Here is a 20,383-nt window from a genome sequence, read left to right as displayed (position 1 = left end):
GTATCGATTGATTAGGAAGATCAATATGATATCTCTATTCCAGCCTCAGCTTTGCATTACAAATCCGAACATTTAATCGGCGCGCAGTTTAACAGCTGTACATGGAATTAATAAGAAAATTCACATAGAATTCGTTGAGCATCTAAGGTCCAGCCGTGGCCGCAGAAAGGCGCTCTCGAAGTCAGTAATTGTTTAATGAAACTCTTTTTTTATTACTGACTTTTTATTACTGAGCTTGAATTGTTTAACAGACTTAATTCCCATGACTTAATCCATATAATTTAGAATCACTTATAACTTATCACTACTAAAAGTGATTTCTTTTATAATAAATTGCTCGTTGTATATCCGCAATTGCAATCAGATAAAATTCGTGACTAAAATATGCAGAATCTTTTCTTAGTTTCTCTTCTTTTGATTTTGCAAGATTCATAAAAATGATAATTATTTGCCGTGGTTATCGTTTCAATTTAGTTTCAATCAGTTTTTCAGTTTCAATTTAGTGTGTCGTAAACATTGATTCCTTCTGTAATTCGACATGTCATATTCTTATTCGATAGTATGATAACAAAGAGTCGAGCGAGATATACTGTCACAATTTCACCAAAACTGACATTGTTTCATCGAGAGACACCCAGTAGCCGTGGATGGTATGCCGCCAGAAAGCGATGTACTGGTATTTGGCAAAGCATGACGACGTAACGTCGCGTTGTCGACGTTGTACCTCCGGTTAGTCTGCGACAGGTCCAGGTAGAGAGAGGCCACAGCATGAACCTCTATATCTCTATATCTCTTCCTCGGTCTGGTCCATCGCAGCGTCGTCTCTGCAGCGTCCATCCTCTCTTACGCCCGCTGCTTGTTCGCTCGAGTTTCCGCACGCGAACGAGATGGAAAGGGAGAGAAGGGGCAAAGACGCTTTTAGACACGGAGCGTCCACGAGCGTCGCGACGCCTTGAGGAGCAGTAGTCGCGTATCTTAGCTTCCACCTTGCCGGCTCATACGGGCAACTTGTAACGTTTGTGATTTCGACGTCCTCAAACGAACGTCGAGACGTGTCATATTGTTTTACACGTGCCATCTTTTACACTGTCTCTCTTAAGACTTCATTACTTGGAGAGAGATAGTTTCGTAAGCCGCACAACAATGAAGAAATTCTCGTATCGAGTGTCTTTTTAATTTTTACTTTCTACGAGATTGATTAGTGTCAAAGCTTTTTAGATAGCCACTACTGATCGTGGAAGTTGCCGTTTGATCGCAAAAGGATTAGGAATAAGCAGCATTTCGTTAGTCCGAATTTCTCTCGTTGAAACCATAATCGCGCGTGGCATGTGATCATCTAATTGCCGCTCTCGTATAGCAGCGGAATTATTATCGTCCAGGAAAGAACCGCGTCATCGTCTTATCTTTGATCGATCCCTGTCTAACGATATATTTCTCTTGGTGAAAGTGTTCAAATAAAGTGCCTTATGTTTGCTCTGTGCGAAGCGTATTTACTTCGCTCGATGTGTCCTCCAGTCAAAGGTGATGTGATGAATCGTCGCAAGTGAGAAGAGAAAAGGAGACGCGCTTATATTCCCAATTGGCATGGTAGAGTGACTGTTTTACGGGGTGGTGGTGGACGGCTGTCCGCAAACCTTCCCTATTGTGCTCAACAGACCGGAAAGACACAATTCCGCGAAGGTGGTTCGCGTGGCGAGGCAGGACAAGGACGCGACGATGGCAGAGCGTCCTGGTGGAGGCAGGAGACGCTCACGTCGCGACAGCGCGGACTCGATACGCGGGACACCGCCCACGTCCAAAGATCGCAGAACCAAACGGTCCGGCAAGCCCGTCAAGGAACGATGGCTGCTCACCAGAAAGACATGGCGATACATGGCCGATGCCGGACGTCGTCTCATCCCTGACGGCACCCATAATCGCCCAGAGGACATACCAAAGATTGAGCAATATTTTCAAGAGGTATGCCAGAAAGAACCGCGTTTCCTGCTTTGGAGAAAGGCCTCGTATCCTGGTAGTCTGGGCATTCGTGCCCAGCGGCGTCGTAAACAGATCAAAGGCGGCAGTTGTCGAACCCAGGCTAGCTCAGCCGACGAGGCCGATGACGCCCGGAGCTCGCCACAGAGCTTCGTCCTTTGCGCGACCACGTCTGGCAAATTTGATCTGGCAAAGGCAAAGAGAGAGTGGCTGCTGACGTCAGGCGGTAGCAACAGCGGCGGTGGCGATGGTAGTAGCGACGGCGGCGGTGGCGGCGGCAGCGGTGGTGGCGGTGATGGCGACGGCGATGGCGACGATGGCAGCTCGCCACCGAGTCCGGTAGCGCGTCGCAGGACACCTCAGGAGGACATCGAGGCCAAGGAATTGGCCGATATGCTACAGAAGTACCTGAACATGCAGGGTGACACCGCGGCCAATCCGGCGAGGATGGCTATCAAGTCACAAGGGACAGTCGAACAGATGGAAGGGAAAGAGCCCTTCGACTATCGTAGTTTGATAGACAAGCTGGAACAGCATCTAAATACGATTGTTGCTCAGGCTAAACGTGAAAAGGTTTCCTTTAGTCAAAGTACTCGTAGCGGGAAAGACGTGGTTCCGGCATCCATGTTGCCATACCAGGGCGATTACGTTCATAAATCACTATTAGAGACATTGAGTCGTTACTATAGCAAATCATCTTCCCGGGAGCACGTTATATCCAATATCTTGACAGATCGAAAGCTCCTCGAAAAACTTTATTTCGATCTGAGGTGTACCAGAGGCTTCAGGGGACCCCGAGCGACCGGTGCATATACCTCGCCGTCCGCTCGATGGTGGGTTCACGAGAGAAATAGAGCAGCTACCAAAGAATCTAGTAATCGGTCAGCCAGAAGGGACCCGATCTCACCACCTCTAATCGCTGTCCAGGGACCTAGCACCGACCGAAGCTTTCTCGATAATGGCGTGCAAACCGACCCGATTTCTCAAGGTGTCCTCGACATGTGTCTGTTGGAGAAGGAGAAAGAAGAGTCCTCGCAAAAAGAGCAGATGTTACATAAGTCCAGCGGACGAAGACGCAGTAGTGTCGACAACGATGACGTATCGCCGTCCGTGGGCGATACTATCAAGCGGTATCTGCGGATGGCGCGGAAAAAGTCTATGGACTCGGACAAAATCGATCGATTTAAGAGGGTCAATTATGATCGGAATTTACGCAACATCAAAGCCAAGGGTGAGATTACCAAGCCTGGCGACGACGACGGCAATAACAAAGGCTGCCAGACGGAGGATAATTGGGTGGTGCATTATCGCGAGATGTCCTCTTTCAGTCCCGGCGAGATCCCGTCCGAGAATTTATCGGACGCTGACACGACGACGTCCCCGCCAGTCAGCAGGAACGCCAGTTCCAGAAGCAGCATCGACGCCGGCCTCGGTTCCGAGGAGATTTCCACCCCCGTTAAGCATCCTCATCACCATCAATCCTTCCTGTCCCATCTCCTGCATGGTTCCAACACGCATAAAGATAAGCCGCATTCGGCACCCGGTTCGCCGGCACTCACGTCATCGTCCGCCAATTCCGCAGGTGGCACAGCGATGCAGAAGAGCAAGTCCTCGAGTAGCGTGGTGCATCACGGCAGCCGGCTGGTGGCAAAGAAGATTTGGCGGTCCAGGAGCAAGAGCACATCGAGAGCATCGCATCAGCCGTCTGTGTGGACGCCTCAGGTGAGTCTTTTTTCGTGTGCACTACTACTTGATGTGATTATCACAGAAATATTGTAAAGAAGTTTACATTGAAACTTTGCGTTTTTTTATAAATTTTTATTTAAACAAGTTTCGAAATTCTTGAGAGATTAACTTGATTTGTAATAATTGACTATACACTACTAGGAAAAATGTTTTGTTCTATGAATCAAAATTTTGGTGAAAATTTCACAGAAACAACTAAAATTATATAAAACAAAATATGATTGCTGTCAAAAAACACTCCAATTAAACAGAATAATTTTAAATGACAAAAATATTTTTTTATACCAGCTATAAAACAGTTTTGTTCTGTACATTTCAACCAAAATTTTGATTCATAAAACAGAACATTTTTTCTAATACATTTTCAAACTTTTTTATTAATGAGACCTTAATATAGCTGCATGTTTTTATTTTAAAACAACTTCAAAAATTGAAATTCGATATTTTCATAAAAATCTTTATGTATAATTGTTTTTTTTTATATAACGGTCTTTATGTATAATTATAACAATGAAATGTGATGTAAGAAAGATATATGTTTTCTTATTTATAAACTATTGAAAATTGGTATTTTGAGATTCAAAATCAGTTTAAATTTTGAGACTCAAAATTTAAATTGATTTCAATTTTTTAACTTCTTCTATCCATGGAGGATGAAAATGTCCGGTTTTTAATATTTGTTTAAAAATATTCAATGTCTGATCTTTCTCCGAAATGAAGATATTTGAAATTTTAATATTTGTTTGAAGATAAGCAGAACACTGAAGAAATATACGCATGTACGCGCGTGCGTGTGTGTAAATGTGTGTGTGTGTGTGTGTGTGTGTGTATGTGTCAAAAACTGTTTTAACTAAAATAAATACTAAAGAAAAATAGTTTCTCTCATGGAAAAATATTCGTAAAAAACCGATTAAAAATAACTGGATAAACATTCTAGTGAAAAACCATTCAATATTGTATCCAATACACTATCCGTTTCAATTAAAAGTGTTTTCACTAATCCAATAGTATTTTTCCATAATGATTATTTGGGTAAAGTTGTTAAAATCGTTAACTCCTTCGTGTAATTCTGTCGTTATTGAATAATAGTAGTTACATTTGTGGACGTAGAATTGTGTATAGATGGCTTTCCTTGTCATTTGCGATAAAATGCGACAGCTGAGTGAGCTGAGAAATGAACTGCGTCTTCTGGAAATTATATTAGATGTATCTCGTGAATTTTCCAATGAGCTATAGCGAACACATTCTTTGGCGTCTCGGCGAGATTAGCAAAAAGCTTAATAAAAACGAACAGTAGATATCATGAATTTGGCATAGACCCGTATTTTCGTAAGTGCAACTTTTGGCGGTGGTATCCATACATACCGTGCGAAGCAGGAATATCTTTTGAAAGAGCACGAACAAGATTCTGAATTATAAGGGTGTTTGTCGAAATTGGCAATTGGTAACTACACTATTTTTGGAGAAAGTTATTCTTGCAAATTAATTTCGCTATATATGACAAATTATTTATAGTTATTACACAATGTGCTAAGTGTCCTTTATAAACGTGATAAGTAATATCGCGCGCAATGCCCGTCCTAACCTCCTTCTTCTCTCTCTTTCTCTTTCCATTTGTTCACAATATAAGTATTATACTTAGTTTTGTAAAAATATGTTTTTACAAAAGAAAACAACCTATTATTACATTTCTCATGTGAATAACGGTAACATTTAATATGAAAGAAAGAAAATTTCTAAAACGTACATTTAATATTCCTTCCCGCATTTGCTCTTAACGGGTCTTCAAAAAAGTGTCCCCATGTTATCATTTATAATTTAAATATTTTATAAACGTCTCGATATAAATTTAAGGATATCTTTTCAAAATTTATATTATTTGGCTTTATTTTTATAAATAGTTGAAATAGTTTAAATTCTATACTTAACATTGTTTTTCAAAGTTTATAATTTACAGAATATATATATTTTTTTAATTTAAGAATATCTTCAATATTCATATTATTTGGCTTTATTTTTAGATAAATGATTGAAATAATTCCAATTATATATTTTTAAATTTTTTTTAAAGTTTATTTACAGAATATATTTTCTTTTATTATGGCAAAAGCCATTGATATATTTTATATATATATATATGTATGTATGTATATGTATATATGTATCCTATATTTGATAATCGTGCAATTTACGATTCTTTTGCTTTCCCTTTGATACTTCCTTATCCTTTAAAGTGTTTAAGCACATGAGGGATGCAAAAGGAGAAAATGTGAGAGAAGAAAAAGAGATCGACCTTGTGGCAGACATTCTCGTTAAGCGGTAAGCGCGATAACCAATTTAGGGCCTCGGAATTTTGCTGGCGCCGCCAGAAATAGTCAGCCAACGCGTGCGCGCGCGCGCGCGCGCATGTGGCGGTGTGTATAAACTATACTTAACCCTGCTGCTACTACTACTTGGATATATTCACACACTAAAATCAAAGTCTACTACCACCGTCCACCGGCGCCTCCATGCTATTCTCACGTGGTGTTTCTCCGTTATTCCGACGAATAATAGATCGCGGAATCGCAAAGGGAAAAGAGAAATCGTCTCTTGCAACATAGAAAATTGAATTTACTTGCAATTTGGCCACCAAATTATCTCGTTCAATATTGACGTTTGTAGTCAAAATTAATTTCTACTTATAATTAATATTATTAAATATCTGACATAATGAATAGTTAAATGTTTCCAGACTACGGATATATAAAAATATATCTGTAAAATTTAGAAATATCTAACAATTCATAAGTATTATTTTTATATCTTTATATCTTTATATTATTTTTATATCTTATGAAAAATGTTATTGGTAGATACATATTTGTATAAAACATATCTCTAGTTTAAAAATGGTTTTATTTTTTTTACTTATTGAAGATTAAATTTTGTTTAATTTCTATGTATATATACATACATACATATACACTTCTCAACAAAATTAAAGCATCACTTACTCTACCCCAAAAATAGGCAAAATTCAAGAGTGTTACTTCGTCAGAAATGATCGTATCGAGATGATCAAAAAAGCATTTTACAGCTTGAAATCTCTACTTTCCAAATTGAAGCAAAAAGGACCATTTTTACTTTAATATTGAATAACTCGGTGAAAAAAAATTGTACAACGCTCAACAAAAAAGCAAATTAAAGGTAAAGATTCACTCTTTCGAAAGCTGTAAACTGCATTTGCATGCAATTTTTAATTCGCGCCATGGAACTTGTCAAAGTTTGTAAAAAATTTTGAGATTCGTCGAGTCTCCTTTTCTATCCGTGTAATTCCATGAAAGATCAGTAGGATCATTTTCTAAAGTACCGATTTGGAAAGTAGAGATTTCAAGTTGTAAAATGCTTTTTTGAACATCTCGATACGATCATTTTTGACGAAGTTACACTCTCTTGAATTTTGCTTATTTTTGGAGGGTAAAGTAAGTGACGCTTTAATTTTGTTGAGAAGTGTATGTATATATATATATATATATATATATATAACTTTAAAGTTACATATTTCATATTGTCTATAGTTTTTTATTAAAGTAAAATCTGCAAATAGTTTGTAATACAAATTGGCCAAAAAATAAGATTTTATTATTTGCATGCCAAAAATATAATTTTTTATTTCTAAAATTCCTTCTTTTTTGATTGTACAGCTCAAAAATTATTTGTGTCTTGAAAACTTTCGCTTAAAAAGATTACTTTAATTATAAACACGAAATATTGCTTTTTATATAAAATTTACTTGTCGTTAGAATTTTGTGTAAATAATTCTACTTATAAAATAATAATGTTATTATGAATAAATTTTATTGTAATAGACATTGTTCAATATTTCTTGTGGCCGAATGAAAGGTAAAACGTGAAAGTATTTCAATCTGACAAGGGTCGACAACGTGTCAGCGAAATTAAATTGATACTGTCCAAAATTAGGTCACTCGCATTTGCGTAGAAGGGATCGTGTATTGATCCCTCTGTCTTTATGTCGCGGCTTCACCTGATCTTCTCTCGCGCTCCGAGCACATCTTTCCTCGAATTTAATTCCCACGTGTCCCATTCGAGGTTCTTCGTAGTCGGCGGCAAACCTTTGGAATATACAAGAGGCGACTAGCAACAATTTTCTCCGCATGATTAACAAGCGGATCACGAATTTTTCCAATCTCCTTTTCGTATTATTCTATTAACTTCTATGTACTCTTGTGTTGGAGGCCATCAAATACATTAATAAAAAATAACAACTTATTCTGAACAATAGCAGCAAATTTCTAATTAACTATTAATTACTAACAACAATATAATATATATAACAGTACCTATAATATAATTAAAGGTTTTTAGAAAAAAAATTTAATGTAAAATTTATAAAGGTATGAGGACGCTATAAATCAAGTTTTATAAAATAGTATATTTATTTTATTCATTTCCATCAGTATTTATCTGAAAGTTTGTATCGTATTGTATTACATTGTTAAATAGAAAAAAGTGAAAATCATCATGTTTATATATGAAATAATTGTATGCGTTATCTACCCACGCGTATCAACATGTTCTCAGTAACGCTAATCGTGATAAAGCACACCTCGGCTATTTCCATTTTGCGTACAACTACGATGACGTCAGTGAAATAAATAGTAACTTAACAGGTGGAAAATGTCTGAAATTCGATGCTGATGAAACTTGTAAGCATATCGCTGATCTTCATTGCCGCAGTTTTATTTCATCGCACATTGGTTGGCTCTTACTCCGCAATGTCGTTACGTCCTATACCCCCGTCTCGCAATTTCATTTGTTAGATTGCAACGGGATAGTATAAGGTGTGATGGCATCTATTACTCCATGGGATAAACCATGCCGCCGACGCTATATTATATACAGTGTACACAACTTTGCAATTCATTTCTTTTATATTCTCTCACACTTGTGTTGTTCTCGCTTATAATTTAGCATTATTTATTTATCAAGAATTATTTGCTTGTTATTTCATTCCGCTTTAATATTTTAAGCATTTTGAAAAGGAAAGTTGATATATTGCAAAATAATTAAAATAAAGATTGTGTATCTTCTCTACTCACAACAGAGCATTTAAACAAAAATGAAATTGATCACATTTAAAATATGAAACTAAATTCTATCTATCTTCTCGATTGCAAAATTGTTATTAATTATTACATATAAATAATGTATTAATATTGCATTAAATATATTTATTGTAACGTAAATAACGATCAAACATTTGATTTAAACTGACGTTTATCGAAATAGATTTTGTATTTAAGTTAAACTTGCGTATTGAAAAGATTGCAAACAAATTTTAACAATTAACTAGAAAGATCTTCTTGAATTTTTCCAGCCAAGCTTGATCTCAGCTTGCCATCTATTTATTTCTTCTTTTCACAGCTTGTAATACACTACAAATATATGAACGCATGGAGCTTGATATATGTTGCATTCCTGTACTCCTTTAAAAAAGAATACACTAACAAGGTTGCTTGTCAGTGAAAATAATAACCATTACTCCTTCTTTCCTTTGCTTTCTTGATGTACAAGAAGTACGGTTTACAAATATGTAGAAAATATAATGAAAATATAAATTTAAAAAAATATAAAAAATATATTTGCTCTGTAAGTCGCGAATGGAAGCAAAAACCAATGTTTAACAATGGAATTTTGTTCTCTGCATTAGTTGTCAAAAACTAATCCAATAATATAATTTAATCCCTTTGTAGTTCGCGATTGATAATTATTTCCGTGGTAAAAATAACTAAGGAACCGATAAGAATTATTCCTCTGCAATATTTTGATATAATTAATTGTATTATCGCTTATATGTTATGTGGTATGTATGACTATTGAATAAAAGTATATTATACTCTTCTATTTATAGTATTAAAATTGGAATGTAAATATTTAATTCGAGTATCATTATTATATTAATTGAAAGCACATAGATATAATTGTTTACAGTTAAATTTTTGCACAAACTTTAATAAACTTGGCTCGATCCTGCCGCAGCGTGTTATCTCGAAAATACAAGCGAAACATTCAGACAATTTTGTCTCTTGCAAGATTAATTAGACCTTATCTGTGAAGCAGAAGGAAAATGTACGTTATAATCTGTCATATTGCATCTCCTCCTTATATTTTACATTTCTTTGACATTACCTGCGTACCTTTGTAGCTCTCGAGTGTACGAGAATCACTGCTGATCTATCATGAAAATTTTATGAGACATATCTACAGACATAATTATTAATTATTAACAATGAGGGATATATTGTGATATTCTGATATGTTCTAAATTCGCCCAAGGATTATATCGAGCTAAAGCGAATAAACTAAAGGTGACTAACAAATTACGGAACTTAGGTGCGACGATCTATCTCGTGGCGAGTCCATAAATTTTAATTTCGCGGATTTACATGATAAGATTAATTTGAATAATCGTTGCATGATAACGAGGAGCACGTCAAGACGTCGGAATTAAATTTTATTCACAAATCCTGCCGCGACGATAAGACATTCTGCACTTAACTCGTGATTTATACGTTATACACTATTCCCCGGTCGCGATAACGCGCTAGAAAAATTCGTTCGAGATCTGTTTGAAGTACCTACAATTTATAATAGCCGGTAAGCCTAAAGTTGACTATATAGAGAATGCAACAGTTTTTTTCTTCATTGCAGGGAAAATGTACGTGGGCAGGCACAGGGAGTCGGCGTGTAACTCTACAAGACACATTGCTGCGATCGCTATCCGATGTCGAGAGGAAAGTGCTCTGCAAGGTAGCCGTGGCGAAGCTTCAAGCTCTTAATCTGGGTGTACATATTAGACCGCCGAGCGGTAAGTAGCCAATTTAAAATCAAAAGAGCTTAATAAGAATTTCATTGTGTGTTATACGGAGCTTTTTTTACAAAAAAAAACTAAGACGATAACATTTGTATTATATACAGCCTTGGCTGCAATTATAAAGCACCCTCTATTTATTGCATTTCTCTGGAGAAGGCGATAATAAAAGTCAAAGAAGGGCTAACAAAATATTAAAATTGCAGGGTTGGGTAAGTTAATATTTCTTTTCACTAACAATAAGTTAAATTAAAGTTACCAGTCTTAAAACTTTAACTTAGTTAAAATACAAGTTAATCCATAATAAAATTAATTGAATTAAAAGTTAAGTTATTAAAAAAAGATAATTGAAAAGTTAAAAGTAAAATTTTTTTCATTTCATAATTTTAAGGTTTCTAAATAAAGTTTCTAAATAAAATGTGTTATACTTATTCCCGTCGAGCCGCGGAAAGAGGACCGATTTCGAAGGACTTCTTCCAACATGATTTAATATGTAGAAGGTAATTTCTTTTCACGGCCAGACTATATTATATTATAACAATTGCCTTAATGTGCATTCTGAAATTTGAGTTTGAAGATATCAACGTAGATATGTATTTTATTTTGGATTTACAAAAGATACATTAAAGGGTGACTTCAAGAAAGTTAGATAAAAAAATTAATATAATTACCGATAAAATGTAACTAAATTAAGTTAAAAGTTAAGAATCTAAAATGTAACTAAGTTAAGTTAAAATTATTTAACTGTTTAACTTTTTAACTTAACTTTTATCTTTTTAACTAGGCACTACCTAATCCTGTAAAAGTAAATATTATTTTCTAATAAAACTTTTTTTAAATTTATTTTTTATTAGCTATAGAGCGTTATGCCAATGTTTAGAAGGTGCTTTACATTTAAGGTCAAGGCTGTATGTTTTTTAATTGCCACTATTATCAAATAATCTCCACACAATCTTCTTGAACATTCCATATCCGCGTTCCGTCGTTCCTCGCTCAAATCGAAAGGAATTCTTCCAGCAGATGCAATTCTATTAAGGCCATCTGCATGCCGCATTGCACGCTGCGTTAACCCGTGGAATATAGTTGTTCCGGAACGAAGGCGAAAGAAAAGAGGAAACTACGTCCAACGAAATTCCTAGCGTATTTAAGCGCGCGGCCCCCGCTAGCTTTTATTTAACAAACAGCGATGAGAGTCATGAATTTCTCGGATGCTTTTGTATGTCCTATAGAATCGAATCCTTATGCTTTCTCGTCAACGCCCCCGTGTACGATGTAAGTTATCCGTGATGTGAAATTTTCTTCTTTCAGTGAATTCAATGCTTCCAACGTTATATAAATTTTTTTAGCTACTACATTTCCTCATATTTTTATGTCCAAGACAATTTTTCTTATTAAAAGTTTGAAAAATTGTTACGTATCTAAATAAATTCTTTCATCTTAACTTAAAGGTGCACATAAAATAATTCATATTTTTGAAAAATGTAAAAAAAAATTTTTTTATTTATTTCTTTAATCAGGTGATTTGGGATTAGTTGATTTTTACGTTGCGGCAACTTTTATTTCTTTTAAGAACTTAATCTTTGATTGATTGTCTTCTTTTAAGAAGTAATAATAAGGTTAGCAATCTATTTCCGTACGTGTATCTAATTGTAAGACATTACTTCGAGGTCTATCGCGAAAGACGTGGCACTATTCGGCTGTCTCGTTTGAACTCCAAATGATTGACATGTTTATGACCGGCGAGTGCTCGCCCACAGTGAAGTAGTAATCACTTGAATTCCGATGTCGCCTCTTTGAGCCTTATTCATGATAACACACAAACGAGAGAACCCGAATGTAATTAAAGCTTTGTCATTGTATCACAATATAGAATGACTATAACTGCACGAGATGATAGAAATAGAGATTGAATTAAGATATAGAGATGTAATGAATCTTTACTACGATAAATCGTCCTTGATTGAACTCACTAAAATCATGATTCTATTTTTTATTTCTGATGAAAAATATTATATGTAACCTCCATGATAACCTTCTGAAATAATCAATATAATAAATATTTACTTAAACTCATCATTTGTTATAATTAAATAATTAAAGTTAACTTTCATATTCGCTATTTAAAAAAAATTTTTTTTTACTTTTTGCTAATATCATAATACATATAGCTTTAATTATATATTGACTTTAAAATTGTAAAACATTAATTATTACTAACAAAATAAATATTTTCTGGTGAAAACATTATTATCCAAGCGCAGTTTTATGATGAAATCAAATCACCGTCACCAGTATACAATTCTATAACATCGACGAAGCAATAAAAGAGAAGTTGTGCAAATATGTTCGTGTGATGAAAGATGCATTTCTAAACTAGAAGCGTAATATTAATCATAATACGAAAACTATTGTGTCAAAAAACAAGAAGCAAAATTCATTTCGGATTTCATAAAAGATGTACTACATATACTGCATATACTGTATGCACTGCACATACTACATATACCGTGCGTATATATAATATTATGCCGTCAGCTAAAATCAACTTTCGTAAAGTTGGATCCCTTCGAAACTCCTGCTCTTACTCGTAATTATGTGGATGTTATATTATGTTAATCCTCATATCAGCTTATATAAAAGCATAGGAATATTATTTATAAATAATAAAAAATGCAGCTCGACCTGGTAATAACAATATAAATAAAAACGGGCCAAAGACGAATACAAATTTATCAGATGTTAAATTCTTTATTTACTCAATAGCAATTTCGCGATACCAGTTTCAACCTCACTAGGTTTTTCTCAATCGCTGAAACTTAAACCTAATGCAATGCAACTAATAAAACTTGTGTGTATATATTTATGTTATGTTAATTACATGGTATAAATATTAAAAACAAAGTCAATTATTATAAAATTTAAAATAAAACGCAGTTGTCAAGTGCAGATTCATGTCTTCGGATTAAAAATTCATACCAAAAAAATGTTGGATGATCTTCCTGTCAAATAATGGGGTTTTCTATGGTTATTAGCATGACATTAAACTATTTACGTGTGAATGTGTCGAGCAAAAGTCCCATACGGTTGGCATGTATTGATGGAAAGCCGTTACATCTATTATTGAATAAATTGTTAAAAATATTTAACTAGAACTTATTTTTTATATAAAAATAACAAGGCTAAATCGTTGCAGCTATATTATTTATGTTATCTTAAAATTTTTTTTCTTTACTTCACTTTTTTTCTTATATTTCAAGATAATATTTATTAAATTATGTACTACTTTTAGCAAGGATTTCCGTTAAAACAGCCGCTTTTTTATGAATTATTCCGCCACAATGAAAACAGACGATGCTCTAATTTTACAAACGGATTGCATAAGATGTGCACCGCATAAAATGTAAACGAGGTGTGTCTCGGAATACGAAATTTGTCAGGTCGCTCTCTCTGTTTCCTTTCAGAATCGCTCGGCACCGGGGCAGTGACCACGAAACCAAAGAGACGGGCGTACTTGCTAAAGAGGAAGGCTCTCACTACGGGCTTCTTCGACAACAAAGGGAAGGATGAGAAGGAAAAAGGTAAGGTACAAAGGGCCAATTCTTTATTATCCGTGTCGCCAGCTACGGGCGCAGCACTTTTATCGCATTGAAAAACGATCATCAAAGATCGAGAATAAATGGTAACGCTTATTCATATCGCCGGCTGTATTTGTCTCTTTCAATTAAAGGTCCCTTCGCCGAACGGAACGAGTTATAAATTCCACAGATGTCATTCGAGACTTGTGTGCAATTTATTTATAAGATAATATCGTAAAGATAAAGAATCGCGGTCATCAGGTCACGTTGGGAGCAAACGCGTGGGTTCAATGAAACGTCGTGCCCGGTCAACGAGCTTACCTAACCATCTCAATGAGAATCTTAATATTTATGACGTACAAAGGAAATAACTGGAACATCTAAAGTTAGAATAATTCTTTTATATAACTCTGGCTGACACTAATTGTAAGTTTAATCGGTGATAATTCTGTAAGGATTATATTTACATCAATTAGACAAATCGATTCTAATTTCGTCAATTTTTATTATTCGATCAATTTCAATTTGTTGTTTACAACATGTTAAAACAAGTTACGAACGAGTTAAATAATTTTTATAATTGGCACGAATAAATTTAATATAACATTTAATATATAAAATTCCTAAAATTCGTTATATTACTAATAATATCTAAATAATAAAATATGCAATTTTGACTTAACAAGTGATAATCCACGCAATGATTATCGCGATATGATTAGAAAAGTTTCTTGTTAGCCATTCAGGTAGACAAAGAAAGTAACAGCAAGAGCAGCTTCCTCTTTTTACGATTTTTTATATCTTTTTCTTGTTCATCTTTGTACATAATTAAACTAACTAACTCTAGGTTTTCCATTTGCTTCTTCTACGTAAAATATAATATTATCCTTTTGTGACATTATATATTTCTTCTTTGCAAAGGTATTTACATGATTCTCAATTTTCGCTACAGAATATAAAATGTTGAAACGCGTGAAAATCATTCTGTTTATATATACAGTAAGAATTTTAAAATTTATCAAAATTAACAAACAGAAAATGATTAAATCAAGGCCAAGAAACGAGCAAATTAAACAGAATTGGTTGGAAAAAATTAAAAATTATTTTATTTATTTTAGTAAAGGAATTTTTAATTTTTACCACCAATTCTGTTTAATTTGTTCGTTTTTTAACCTTGATTTAACCTTTTTTTGTTTGTTAATTTCACACACGAGCGTGGTTTTTTTTTAATTTATCAAAATTGTTGCGTGAAACAAATCAAGAAAATTTATTCGATCGTATCAATAATGATAAGACGCAGTGCGTTGTTCAATACATTGAAAACCGCATATTTAACGGACGTAATTTATGGCGCAATTATTTGTTTGGAGAATAACTAGTTCAGTTATTTTCAGACAGACGCAATAGAGCGCTCGCTGAAGTTCGAGGGAGTGCTCTATCACTTGATACGTTTACGACATTCCTGAGCGCATATATGTATGTATATATGTATACGGCATATACATATATTTTAATTTATACGGCACAAAGACAAATATTACTCTTGGGACAAATTTCTAATCTATTTTAGAGGAGTTCTGTTTGGGGTTCCACTATTTCGAGTTCCATGTTTGGTTATTATAAAAAGTAAGTCAAGTAAACCCACTTGCTAAGCACATTTCGCCAGAAACACATTCGTCGCCCTAAATTGAATAAAACCCTTTTCTCTTAGTAATTATTGTTTAAATAATGAAAATAATTAAATAAGTAATTCGTCAAAAGTTCCAAAAGTAATTAAAAATCATTAATACTCCTAATTGCTGATTAGTTCTGACGGCCTCGTTATTATATCGAAGATACAACGAAGATTACACTATATCAAAAAAACAATTCCGAGAAAGTACGTAAAAGTCTCGGTGGAGAAATTATCTCCGCGGGACAAGCATAGATTATACCCGCCTCATTCTGCAGAGCTTTTCGCGGAATATGAATTAAAGATTTTTATAGGTCACATGCCAGAATAATCTTTTTTGCTGAGTATTCTCATATCGGTAGAATGATTACACGAGAAAGAACTGCAATTTTCTGCAGCCTTCTTTGAAATTGCGTCTGGTGTATCCTATTAATATGTTCGCTGTGCTCTCATTCCGTCTCATTGCAACGAGTTAATTATGCATCCTGTGAATGCACAATTACGTTTTCGGCACTATTTGTGCTGCACTTTCGCACTGCTCGTGACATTTCCAATAAAGATTCGCTAAATACAATTTTAAACGAATACAGGTATATATTTGATAGTTATAGATATATTATACCATCATCTATAGATTTTATTATTATATAAATGTGCAATAAAATAAATAAATATATATTATATATATTAGGGTGGGCCGAAAAAAATTTTTTTTAAATCAATTAGTAATATCCCCGAAAAGTTAGCTATGGATACCTCAGATACCTCAGATACCTCAATATGGTTGAGTAAAATTTCATCGAAATTGATTAATATCTTCAGATTGCCCCTCGACCTTGCAGTTAGTAAGTTTATGCATTTCTTCATAGATGTGTCAAAATTTGTGAAAAAATATTCAATTTCAATACAGTTTAGTATTACCTGTTGTTTTTTGGTTATTGAACACGAATTCGAAGTCAGAAGTATATTACATTTCAAAATGACGAATCCGAAATATATTCTTAAATAATAGATTAAAATTTCTCGAAAAATACCTATGATAGATATGGAAAAATATTTCAAATAAAAATTGTACGGTTCGGGGAGGTACATAAGAAAATATCATTAATTTTATTTTAGATGGCGTTGTTAAGATCAGATCAAGATCACATCAATTTTTTTTAACAGAATTATATTTTTTTTACATAATACAATTTCTCTAATTATTCTGCATATAAAAGTATTAAGGTAAAGTTATCGAAAAATCAATATTTTACGAGATATTTTATACTTTATTATACCATGTTTCAATACATAATATGAAATATCTCGTAAACACTATTGATTTTTTGATAATGGTCCCTAATATTTTTAGGCACAGAATAATGAGATGAGAATTGATTGGTGTAAAGAAAATTTGTAAGAAATGCATAAATTTACTAATTTTAAAATTGAGGGGCAACCTGAAGATATTATTAATCAATTTCGATGAAATTTTACCCAGGATTATATTGAGGTCCATAGCTAACTTTTGGGGGGTATTACTAATCGATTTTAAAAAAAAAATTTTTTGTCCCACCCTAATATACATATATATGTATATATTTGCATTATATATATATACATATAATATATAAAATATATTTTCGAGAAATGTTTCGAAAAAGAAGAGACCGTTTTTTTAAAGTTTTTTTTAAAACTAAATATATAAATATATAAATCATTTTTATTTACATAAATACAACAATATCTTTGTTTGCACTTAAAAGGAACAGATAGAAAAGGTAAGTAAAATATATAAAAAGAAATCAATGTTGAACGCATAAAATTGAAAGTTTGAGAGAGTGAATAATGTACCATTATTTTTATCATTACGAGTGCTACTCTGAGAGTGTTGTTCAGATTGTCCATATATAACTATTAATCGATTGAATTAAGACTGAAATAAGTTGCAACGATGGTATTTCAACAATCCAATAATCGGAGCGAAAAACGCATCTACTTGCTATGTATATACAGGCGGCAAAGGACGGGCGTATTAGCTTCGGCCAGCCTGGCTGGTATGAGACACAATTTCGCCGGCTAAAATTAGTCACAGAGTGCTCGGTAGCGGTACATATTTCCGCATATATCAGGTTTATTTGTGGTCCGCGCGCGTTGAGTACAAGTGCCCATGCGTAGGGACACCAGACGTCAATCGGGAGACTCTCTCTTCGTCTATAAAGCGAGGTCGCTCACTCCCTTTAATGTATATCATTCGTGTGTCCTCCTCGAACGACTGCTGTGCACATCGCGCAAATTATAAGCCGTGAATTAAAATCTTATTATCTCTGATTTAAGTGTACAAAAACGGAATAAATATTTATTTGCCCTTGAAATAAACGACGTTTAAGGTGACACTTTTAAGAGATATTTTCAATCTTATACTTTAATAAAATTCTGTAATAAAAAACAAGATACACTACATTATTTATATATTATAAATATAACATAAATATAAATATAAATATAAAAAATTTAAAAATTTATGATATTTAAAAAAATAAATATAATAAAAATAAAAAAACATATAAACAATAGTAACTAGACCGCGTAAGTGCCATGAATATCACAAATAAATTTTAAGAGCGCATTCTACGGTCGAGGCTGGAGTTTGATGCCTAATAATATTTCCATATATAAATTCTAAATTCATTATGCAGTCTTTTTAAACTGTGCGCCGAATTAATGTCGGACTTGCAACACAATCATAAGCTGAAGCTGAATAGTGAAATCACAATTAAATTGATTTTCAATGTTTAACAATCCAATGCATCTTAAAATATTCAAGAAATTTATTACGAAAAATATTACTTCAGCCAGGGTAAAAATAAAAAAGATGAAAACAAAAATAATAACAAATACATTTGTATAAAGTAGTATAAAGTAAGAATATTCTCTTATTCTCTTCCCTCCCTCTCTCTCTCTCTCTCTCTCATATTATTGAACTAACGATATTATTTAACAATTAAGAACGCCAACACAGTGGATTTTGATGCTTCATAATTTTTTTATTTTTAAAGTATGATATTATTAAAATAATTATAATGTTTTATATTATAATTTCATTTTATATAATGTCTCAAATAATTGCATACAAAACATAAGCATTACTAGTATGTGTGTGTGTGTGTGTGTGTATGTGTGAGAGAAATACTTATTAAAAAATTAAAGCTTTTAAATTCTGATAAGTCGACGAACAGATTACCTGACAATGTCACGTAATAGGATACAGAAAAGGCATAAAAAATCACGATCGTATTCTCGAATTAATCTTCAAACGTAAAACATGAGAACTTAAATTCATAAATTTTATTTGGAGAATAGTTAGCAATCCAAATACACAGATAAACGAAGTTGCATCTACGTATAAATATACCTATCAGGAAATGTCAATTACTTAAACGTGTGTGTGCAACAAGATACACCGAAGATATTTATATACGCAATGTCCGTATGCTCGCACTCCGCGCGTCTAAATACGTACCCGACATCGCCGGACCCATCGTGCGGGGGTGGCAAAGTGTTGACGATCGATGCCGATCGTTCCATCGCTTCCACGAAGAGGCTCGTTCTCTTCGTACATTGTAGTGCGTAAAGTGCCTCATGCTCGCGTTCGAGAGGCACGTTTCGAAGTGAGAAAAGCCGGAATGGCCCAGATCGCGGTCTATAATCAGATCAGTATAGAGACAGTATAGAGACGATTCGTTATACCTTTCGGCTTTCAGCTGATTCTTCGAGAGGTAGCTGACCATGAAGTTTTAATGAAGTTTTCTCTCAATTGTTACTAGTTTGCGAATATTATTATTCTTCGAATACAAAAAATTGCATTGTTAATAAACAAGCGTCACTATAAAAAGCAAATTAATCTTTCGTGCGTTCAGGACGTGTATATATTGTATTCTATATGTAAGATAGAAATAAGACAATATAGAAACCGAAATCAGAAAAACAGTTTTTACAAAGTTGTTATTGCGATAAGTTATACCAAAAATAAAACGAGGTCAAATTTTTATATGCATAGCCGAAATGTTATGAATATTATATTTAGAAAATCCAATCTCCTATCTAAAAAAAGGCATGTTAAGTCAATATTATTAATTTTAAGAAATACGATAACTGCATTTCTCGAAATTATTTATTGCCGCTTTTCCGTGATGCTGATTAATTATCGATCTCACTATGCTTACTTCATTGAGCGACTGTCATTACATATTTTGACAGTTATTATGTGTATTGAGATTTGTTTTAGTAATATTGGGGTAATAATAATAGTGTAATACCAATAGTGTAATATTAATAGTGTAATAACAATATATATATATACATATATATATATATATTGTAAAATTAATTATTACTGCGTTGTTTCTTGTTCCGACGTTGATAAAGATTTTTCTTTTCCTCTTGGACGACTTCAAGATTGTTTCAGATAAGTTTTACTCATAGACATACAAAACAAAGCGCACGTTCCGCGCGCGCCATTTATTCACTATCCCTGAAACATAACACATACACACACAC

At 33.8% G+C, this 20,383-nt stretch overlaps 1 protein-coding gene across 1 annotated transcript in view; it reads left to right on the top strand.

The window, feature by feature from the left end:
• The first annotated feature begins 999 nt into the window (after positions 1-999).
• Positions 1,000-20,383, top strand: part of LOC105454951 — a 50,394-nt gene continuing 31,010 nt past the window's right edge. The window contains exons 1-3 of the mRNA XM_011697942.1: positions 1,000-3,696; positions 10,435-10,591; positions 14,056-14,172. Coding sequence (XP_011696244.1) covers positions 1,717-3,696; positions 10,435-10,591; positions 14,056-14,172 — 2,254 coding nt within the window. The 5' untranslated portion in view covers positions 1,000-1,716. The remainder of the gene's footprint in view (positions 3,697-10,434; positions 10,592-14,055; positions 14,173-20,383) is intronic.

Source organism: Wasmannia auropunctata, unplaced genomic scaffold, assembly GCF_000956235.1.
Source record: "Wasmannia auropunctata unplaced genomic scaffold, wasmannia.A_1.0 LD335968.1, whole genome shotgun sequence".
NCBI classification, from domain to species: Eukaryota; Metazoa; Arthropoda; class Insecta; order Hymenoptera; family Formicidae; genus Wasmannia; species Wasmannia auropunctata.
This window is presented reverse-complemented; position numbering and strand designations above follow the sequence as displayed.